At 28.1% G+C, this 9,202-nt stretch overlaps 1 protein-coding gene across 1 annotated transcript; it reads right to left on the bottom strand.

Annotated features, from left to right (window-relative positions):
- Positions 1-3,445: 3,445 nt before the first annotated feature.
- On the bottom strand, positions 3,446-8,708 carry LOC114271579 (transcription factor MYB1). Its single transcript, XM_028213189.2, has 3 exons — positions 8,448-8,708; positions 5,705-5,834; positions 3,446-4,122 (listed from the first exon to the last, which is right to left on the bottom strand). The coding sequence occupies exons 1-3, from the start codon at positions 8,575-8,577 to the stop codon at positions 3,618-3,620; spliced, it is 765 nt and encodes a 254-aa protein (XP_028068990.2). The 5' UTR covers positions 8,578-8,708; the 3' UTR covers positions 3,446-3,617.
- Positions 8,709-9,202: the final 494 nt, after the last annotated feature.

Genomic DNA, 9,202 nt, shown 5'->3' with positions numbered 1-9,202 from the left:
CTGCGGGAGTCCGATACTGTAGGGCTTATTCGTCTTCCGAAAGTAGCACAAAAAGTCAAGCTACACTATGTAGCACATTTTGACCCATGAGGGATAGAATTGTAATTTCACCAGTGGCTGAAAACCAACTTCCCAAATGTCTTTAAATACAAAAAAAACCAACTTTTAATTTTTGCTACAAACTCAAAAAAGTGGCTAAAAGCCAAGTCCCCAAAAGAGGCCACAATAATAAAGTTATCTGAATTATAATTGAAATAAATTTTAACATTATTAAAAACTGTTAATTAACTTAATGATTTGTTAATAAAAAGACCTATTTGTTATGAAATTAGAAACCATAGGGGGCTTAATGTAATTCTTAAAACCACAAGGAGTAATTTGTAATTTAAATAAATCTCAAAGAGTGTGTTTGTAATTTACCCAAATAAATAAATAAATAATGGGTATAGGATGAAAAATAGTATTCAACCATTAGAGTACATTCCAGGAGGGAATCGAATAATGACTGTGTCTAATATGGGTATGCTATCACCTTAAAATTCCTAGAGGATTAGATGATTACTTGTTCCACCTATGTGATATTAACATACATACCAATTATTTTGATTGTTTGGACAATTAAAAAAGATTTCACACTTTATCTATCACGAAACATGAGGTAGATTCCATCAATGTTAGGTTATTTTGAAAATTTGGTTAAAAGTTAACTTTTTAGTTTTTTTTTTTTAAAATATATAAAAAATGAAGAAGTGATATGATCCAAAAAATAAGTTAAAAGTTAATTTTTAACTTTTAACTGAATTTTCAAATTGAGCCGTTATCATTTACATATACATACCAATTATTTTGGTTCTCTGATTTTTTTTGAACAATTAAAAAGGATTTTTTTTGGATCAAGAACAATTAAAAAAGATTGGGCACCTTATGTACTGGTGCCACTGATCATGCAACGTTGACATTTCGTGCTTTCAAGTTGTGGTAGAGTTACATTTGCCTGTCAATATGTGTACAAAAATAAGTGAATATGAGCACCAAGGATCCTCTAGAGTGAAATTTTCCTAAAGTTTCCTAGAGTGCTATATTGTGTGGTTGAAATTTACTGGCAAGTCACATCAGAAAAATTGATGTGACTTGCCAGTAAATCTCAACCACACAATGTAGCACTTTAGGAAACTTTAGGAAACTCTAGAGGATCTTTGCTCGAATTTGAGGGCACCTTGTTGTACCTCTCATCATCTCACACATTATAATATTATCTTTCTTATTTAATTTTTCATTATTATTTTGTTCACATATTTTCTTCATCTATGCAATGCACTTTAATTAGTGTTTGATAGTGTCATCCCTAAACTGAATTATTTTAGTGATTTGATAGTATACCTCTAATTACATATTGTAATTGTTGAGGATAGATTTGATAAACAAATTTTAATTTTTACACTTGTTAAAGATAAGATTGTTACTAAAAAATTAATAATGTTGATAAATGCTAAAAACAAATTGCACTTTTGTTGGGAAAGGTTGTGGGTTTTGTAAATTTTTTTTAAAAATTTTTGGTGAACTATTTGATTTTTTTAGATCATTCTAAACTAATAAGACTTGAAAAGTACCAACAACAAAAAAAAATTAAAATTAAAATTTCTGAAAGATGTGAGTTTTTAAAATTTTGCTAAACTGAATCGATCCTCCTATAAAATTTATTTGTGCTTCATGAGTTTTACATGTGCACTTCTAGGTGGCTATTGACTCAAAAATTTTGGTGTGTGTGTGTGTGTTTTTTTTTTGTTTTTTTTTATCAATAGATAGGAGAGTAATTGCATTATGAGAAATATTTATATCATCAAATAAACTACTAATCCACAATAGTTAAAAAGTTAAACAATTAGTTACGAAAAAATAAATCAAACACCACAAAAAAATATAAAACTCATCTCTATGGGAGTTAAACCTAAGACTGGTTCTACATAACCATTACGCCAAATGCCCTAGTTAATTTAGGTGGGGTTTGACCATTACTTTTTCGGATAATTTCAAAAAAGTAAAGTGTAGACAAAATAATTTCAAAATAGTAGAAGTACAAATGGTTCATGCATAAATTTATGCAATAAAGACTTGTAGTATCATCATTTTTTAAATTATTTTTTCTACCCTTCACTTTTTTGGTATTTTCCCTTACTTTTTTTTTCTTTTTTTTTTTATCATATTATTCTTATAGATTGGAGAGTCCTTATAGGGGCATGGTAGGGGTGTAAATTTGACCCGACCCGGCCCATGATGGGTCGTGCGGGCTCTCGTTAAAATTTAGACTGGAATGGGCCGGCCCGGCTCACGGATTAGAAGATTAGGCCAAGACCCAGGGATATTCGGGATTTGGGCAGGCCACGGATCTAGGCCTGGGTTCGGGCTTAGGCCAAGTCTGGGCGGGTTTGAATATATATATATATATATTTTTTTTTTTTTTTTCTATTTTTCCAACAAAAATAACTTTGGACCTCGGGTTGGCCGGGCTTTGGTGCGCCTCTAACTGGCCGATGGACTTGGCCACAGGTCGAGTCAGGCAGGCCGGCTCACGGGCAGGGCGAGTTTCAAAATGACAACCTAAGCCCAGGCTTAGGGTCCCAGACTGGGCTTGGACTTGGGTCTAACCGGGCCGGGTTCATCTTGGGTCGTGGACCATTTTTACACCCCTAAGGCACGAGGGAGTTTTAAAAATGTTAAGTGTAAAATCATATATTTCCCAAATTTATTTAAAAAAATGAATTTATATATATATATACAGAGAGGCAGAGAAGTCATCCAAACAGACTCATTTGTTTTTAGCCTTTTTAACCAGAAAAAAGCTATGAGATCCTAAATAGAGATTAAGCTTGTTTAGCATGTGCCTAAACTGACCTTAAACTTGGTTTCATTTAAGAATGTGTTGGTTGACTTGAGGCTATGTTTGAATATTAAATTTATAAATTGAGAAATAAAATTGAAAGGATTTATACACACATTTTATTATAAACAATTAAACATGAAATTATATATATGTATATATTTTTTTTGACAACTATATTATATATACTTGTTTCTTTTCATTTTCCTAATCCAATAAAAAAAGATTCAATTTGAAAATATTGTATTAATGAGTGAATTGATTATAATGTATTTTTCACAATAATTATTATAATATTATATTTTCGGAGCAATAATCAACATAAATAATAGTTATTAAGATGTAAATCATAATTATTGAGATATATTGTGAACATTTTCGATGAGTAACATTATTAATTTTGGAATCATAATACAAAATTTTAGAATTTTTAACCTTAATGATAATTTTGTTGAGGGGTAGAATCACAATGAAGGAGAAGAAAAAGAAGAATAGTGGGTATAGGGTGAAAAATAGTATGTAAGCATTAGAGTACATTCTACGAAGGAATCGGATAATGACTGTGTAATGGAATGATCATTAATTTCAACTTCAATTTGATGTACTAAACATGATAAAGTTCAACGAATTAATTTCAACTCTAATTTCAACCCATTTCTTCTTCCTATCAAACATGTTGTAGAGCATATAACATACAAATTTTAATAATAAATAATCAGATAGAACATTACATTATTGCTCATTCATCACCTAACAGATCCCAAAGGTTCACATTATTAAAGAAAATGTCACTCCAATCACTCTGGTCTTCATCAATGAAATTGCCACAAGATGTATGTGTACCTGGTCTTATTTTCTCATCCCAATTCCCTATATTGCCCTCCTCAATCAAGCCATTTGCGGACCATGTGATTCCATTGTTAATTTTCGAGTTAACAACAATGTTATCCCATGATATTCCATCATCCCGCGATGGTGGTAGCGGTAGCGGTAGTGGAAATGGCTCGCTAAGGTTGTCTCTTGTTCGAATATTTTCTATAATGGCAGTTTTGTCCATTAACCGTGGTTGATTTTTGGAGAAGATTCGAGGCCGAGGTCGTATAATTATGGTTTCCATCTTCTCTTGAGTCTTGGCTTTCACCTTTTCTCTTTGAGTGATCAGTTTCTTCTGTAAGTTGGTATTCCAATAGTTTTTTACATCATTTGCTGTTCTTCCTGGAAGTCTACCCGCAATCAACGACCATCTATTTAACGAAAAAAGCGAATGCATTAAATACAAGGGTAAATTATGTTTATTTCATCAAAGATTTGGACACAACACAGTAAGTCCCATAGTTTAATATAATTATATCGATTTCTTTTTTTTATAAAATTAATATAATTATATTAAACTTGTAAAATTTATTATATTTTTGACAAATCTCATGAAAAGTCTATGTAATTCACCTAAGATTTAATGTATATAGATTAAAATAATAACGAGGACATATAATCTGTTTAATATGTAACTAATTGTACATTAGTTTTTAAACTTAGCGACAAAGAAGAATTTAATTGAGGAAGAATTCTATTGATTGATGCTACACTTCTAAATTTTTTGCAGTCGCTTTGTGTTTAAAAAAAATAAAAAATAAAAAATTATAATTTAGTTTTTTATTATTTATTTATATTTTCAAAGAAATTTTGAGAGGCAGAATAGCCCACCTAACATATTTTGTAATTTTTTATTTATGGAGATCACTATATAAACAGTGATGGAATCAAGATTTCATTATCGAAAGGGTCAACAGAATTTTTTTTTTCCCACCATATACACAATTATACATGTATGTATGATATAATTTATAAATTATATATATACACACATAGAAAAAATAAATAAATTAACTAAATACTATAGAAGCAATATCTAATAAGATGAACAAGTTTTTTGGTACAAAATAAAAAGAGAATTCAAAATAAAAGAAGAATATGATATATATTTTTTATATTAAGAGACTATTATATATATAAAATGACATAAATATACATATATATATATATATATATATTTAACATGTTATGACAAATAATATTTCTGATAGAAATAGAGAAGTCCTTATCATTTTTTCTAAATTCCGTCCCGTAAACAGTGTCACGTGATTCTAAATTAATATTTTTTTCCAATATTTTAAGAATATCGAGCTGGACTTGTTGCTTTTTGAAATGAGACCATGTGACGTTAAAAAAGAGTTTTTTTGTACATGTGATAAATGGTTATGATAAAAATTTTAAAAAAAAAATTAAAAAAAAGGGTGCATGTGTTGGTTAATTTTTAACTTAGGCCGCATTTGGGATTTATTAAAAAAATTTAAAAAGTTTAAAAATTTATTTTTTGTTAATTAAAAAAATTCAAATGTCAAATTTAAATTTTCGCTCATAAAAACTCAACTAATCATTGCAACTTTTAAAATTTATTAACTTTTTAAATTTTTTTTAAAATTTAAAAAATCACTAAAAAAATCTATCTCAAATAAGATGCTAATACTAAGATGTGACATAAGTTTCAAAATGTAGTTCAAAAAAAAAAAAAACGATAATGTTACGTAATTTAAATTTTGTGGCTCAAAAGTGGCTCAAATAGCCAAAACGACGTCGTTTTGAGTACAGAATAACATAAAAATAACAAAACGACAACGACATCGTTTTGGCCATTTTTGAACCACTTTTAAGTCACAAAATTTGAGTTACGAGACATTTTCCAAAAAAAAATATCCAAGCACAAAATAACTTGCAATCGTTCAAATATGCCCATGACTGTTCACATATTACAATAGTCGTACTTGCCTATTGCCTAGCAGCTTCTGAAGCTTGATAATGAGATCAACTTCATCCATCGTAAAATTGCCTCTTTTTATGTTTGGTCTCAGATAATTCAGCCATCTTAGTCTACAACTTTTTCTGCATCTATTCAATCCTGTAAATACAAGAAACAAAGGCATTTTTTTGTTGGATGTAAATTAAGAATACAAAGGAGCACGCCAAAATTACATCATGATTTCAAATAATGGTATCAAAAAATATGTCAGTATTCAACGTGACATAATTCAGTATCAAGTAATACATATCAGGAATAGAATATCTTCATTGTGTGAATTTCTAAAAATTATCGGTTCCGTTGGCTTTGAATCGACTGTATCAATGATCAATTAGCTCAGGAATTATTGTGGATTGATAGGTATTGGGATCTAGTCAACTCATATGTACTTTTTTATTCCAGAAAATATATTAAGCTGTATCAATATCATAAGGACAAAAATTTTATACGTAACAACTTATTCACTATGGGTTGTTTTGGGAAGATGGTTAAAAGTGATTTTTTGGCTTTTAACCAAGTTTTTGGCTTTTTTAGACAAATGATTTGGGAAGTTGGTAAAAAGTGACTTTTGACTTTTTTGATTAATATTTGTTTATGATGTCAAATCATACTAAAATGACTAAACTACCCTATTTATTTAAAATATTTACAACTAAACCTATGTAACACATTGTGACCCATGAGGGGTAAAATTGTAATTTCACCGTTGGCTAAAAATCAACTTGCCAAATGAAAAAAAAGCCAAAAAAGTCAACTTTTGACTTTTACTACTAACCAAAAAAAAGTAACTTTTAACTAAGTTCCCAAAATAGCCCTATATATCAATCAATGTTTAAAGTCTCACCAAACAAAAGCAGCAGAAAAGCATCATCGCAAAAACAACTTTGCTCCATAGCTACATACCTATAATAAATTATTATTTTTTTAACCAATTACACATGTAGGTGTGTGTATAACAATATTCTTCTTTTCTAGTTTTGGAAAATGCATGAAATTTGTTATTTGTGTGTGCTAATCTAAGTTGGTATGTACCATTTACAAACTACATTATTTATTTTAGCTAGTGGATATTTTATTCATTCATTTCAACATATCCTTTCATTTTAACTAGTCATTTAAAACTATTTCTCTTTTGATGTGCATTCTCCAATAAAAAAGGAAGCAGAGGAGAGAGACCGAAGGAGACGAATAATAATTATTATATTTGGTTTTAATTTTTTGAATTTAATTTTTATTTATTTTTTAGTAAATATTTTTAAAATTTTAAACAATTTTTTATATTTCTTTAGATATATCTAAAAAGTAAAATATTTGTAAGAAAATATTTTAAAAAATCAATAAATACACTAATATAAAAAAATGTACTGAATTTTTGTATATATATATTTTTTTTATTTTTGGTATTTAGTGAATTTTTTAAAAAAAATTTCTCACAAATATTATAGTTTTTTAAATGTATTTATGTTAGGTGTATTTAAAAATTAAAAAAATTGCTTAAAATATTTTAAAAAGTTAGTAAAAATAACAAAAATATGAAAAATATATTTTTTTAATTTTTTGAAAACTAAATCATAAAAAACTAAACTAAACAAGCTGAATATTCTTTTTGAATGTTTAGATAGCGTGGAATGGTTCTCCAAATGAAATTAGTCAAGACGTTAAAAGATAAAATAACCAATATTAGAAAAGAGACTAGCAAAAAAACGCTAAAAGTGCCTCCGTTTGGCAAGAAAAAGCCCAGGTTTTTTTGGCTAAAATAGCCACAAAAAACAAAATAGGCTATTTTAGCCACAAAAAACAAAACATCAAATTCAACCCATAATCATTACAATCCTCTCTCACAAAAAAAGTCAAAAAAGTCAAAAAGCCAAAAAGCCCTTCCCAAACCAGGCTAAAATAGCCCAGGTTAAAATAGTCAAAAAGCCAAAAAGCCAAAAAGCCAACCCACTTCCCAAACGAAGGCTCAATTTAACTAGCTTATCTGAGATGCTAATGAGAACTTTTTTCCCTTAATCTTTAATTTCTTAATATATATATTTTTTCAAGCTAATAATAACTTTCATTTTGCCTTATTAAAAAAGAAAACCACAAAACACAAACGTGGGACAAGAAAAATATATCCACTTAAAAATGAATCATCAAATAGCCCCTCTCTATCTCTCATAATATTTTAAATTTTTTTTTTTATTATTAAACTGTTTTGAGCATCCACATTAATTGAATGACTAAAATTATTTATTAAACTGTTTATTAATGCACAAAGTAATAAAAAATTTATTCATACAATTCTTTGTATTAAAGGTATTTATTAATTTAAAAAGTGAATGAGTGGGCCAAATTTTTATTTTTTATTTTTTATTGATTAGCAAAGAAAAGTTTTTTGAATCAAAGAAAATAATCAATTTAATTAAAATATGTGTTAAGTGAGAAATATAAATTATATAAATAGTAAAAAAAATAAAATTTCACCTCCTTTCTCTCTCTCCTTTTTCCTCTCTCTCTTTTGTATGGCAGAGTTTTGCCTCTCTCTCATCTCTCACCTTTTTCTCTCTCTCATCTGTAGAAAGATAGATTTTGCTGCTCTCCCCTCTCTCTCTCTCTCTCTCTATATATATATATATATATTATTAAGAACAAAAAAAAAAAAAAAAAACAACAACAACAAATACAATGTTAACTAGAGAGAGAGTCCATTGAAGATCCATTTTTTACCTGCTCTGGAAGGAATTTGGTGCCACATTCCCTCTCCATATTGCTCAATGCACTTCTTTAGCAGACTATCTTCTTCTCCAGTCCATGCACCTTTTCTCACTCCTAATGGAACACAGCAAACACTGTCCATAGGGATACAGACTTAATAACCTGCCTAGTAGTACTATGTTTATGGTTGATGTGTGTGCGTTTGTCTGAATAAGTAGACTTTCTTGCGCACCCACGTGACTTGTTCAGGTACAGCTTCCTTAAATGACTCCCAAACTCTCCCTTACCGTTAAAAAAAAAAAAAACTCTCCCTTATATGGAAAGATTATTAGATGCGGACAAGATATTAAATAATAATTTTTTTTTTCCACCTTATTTGCATGAATTTTAAGAAAAGAATAAATTTACGTACCTATTCAAAATTTATTTCGAATGACATTGCATGTTTGTGATTAAATTTATACGGTGTGAAAATAAATCTAAACTATAAAATAATAATTCTAAATAAATTTAAGATAAATAATAATCAGTGTATTTGATTTTAATTTTTTAGATTTAATTTTTTGAAAATTAATTTTTTTATATTTTTAGTGAATATTTTTAAAGTTTTAAGTAATTTTTTAAATTTTTTAGATACACCTTACTTAAATATATTTAAAAAGTAAAATATTAATAAAAAAATATTTTAAAAAATCAATAAAAATATAAGAATATAAAAAATATATTGAATTCTCGTATATTTTTTTATAATTTTGATATTTAGTGAT

Source organism: Camellia sinensis, chromosome 4 (genome assembly GCF_055761805.1).
Source record: "Camellia sinensis isolate YWXY chromosome 4, ASM5576180v1, whole genome shotgun sequence".
NCBI lineage: Eukaryota > Viridiplantae > Streptophyta > Magnoliopsida > Ericales > Theaceae > Camellia > Camellia sinensis.
The sequence above is the reverse complement of the archived record's forward strand: the minus strand, read 5'-3'. Positions and strand labels throughout refer to the sequence as shown.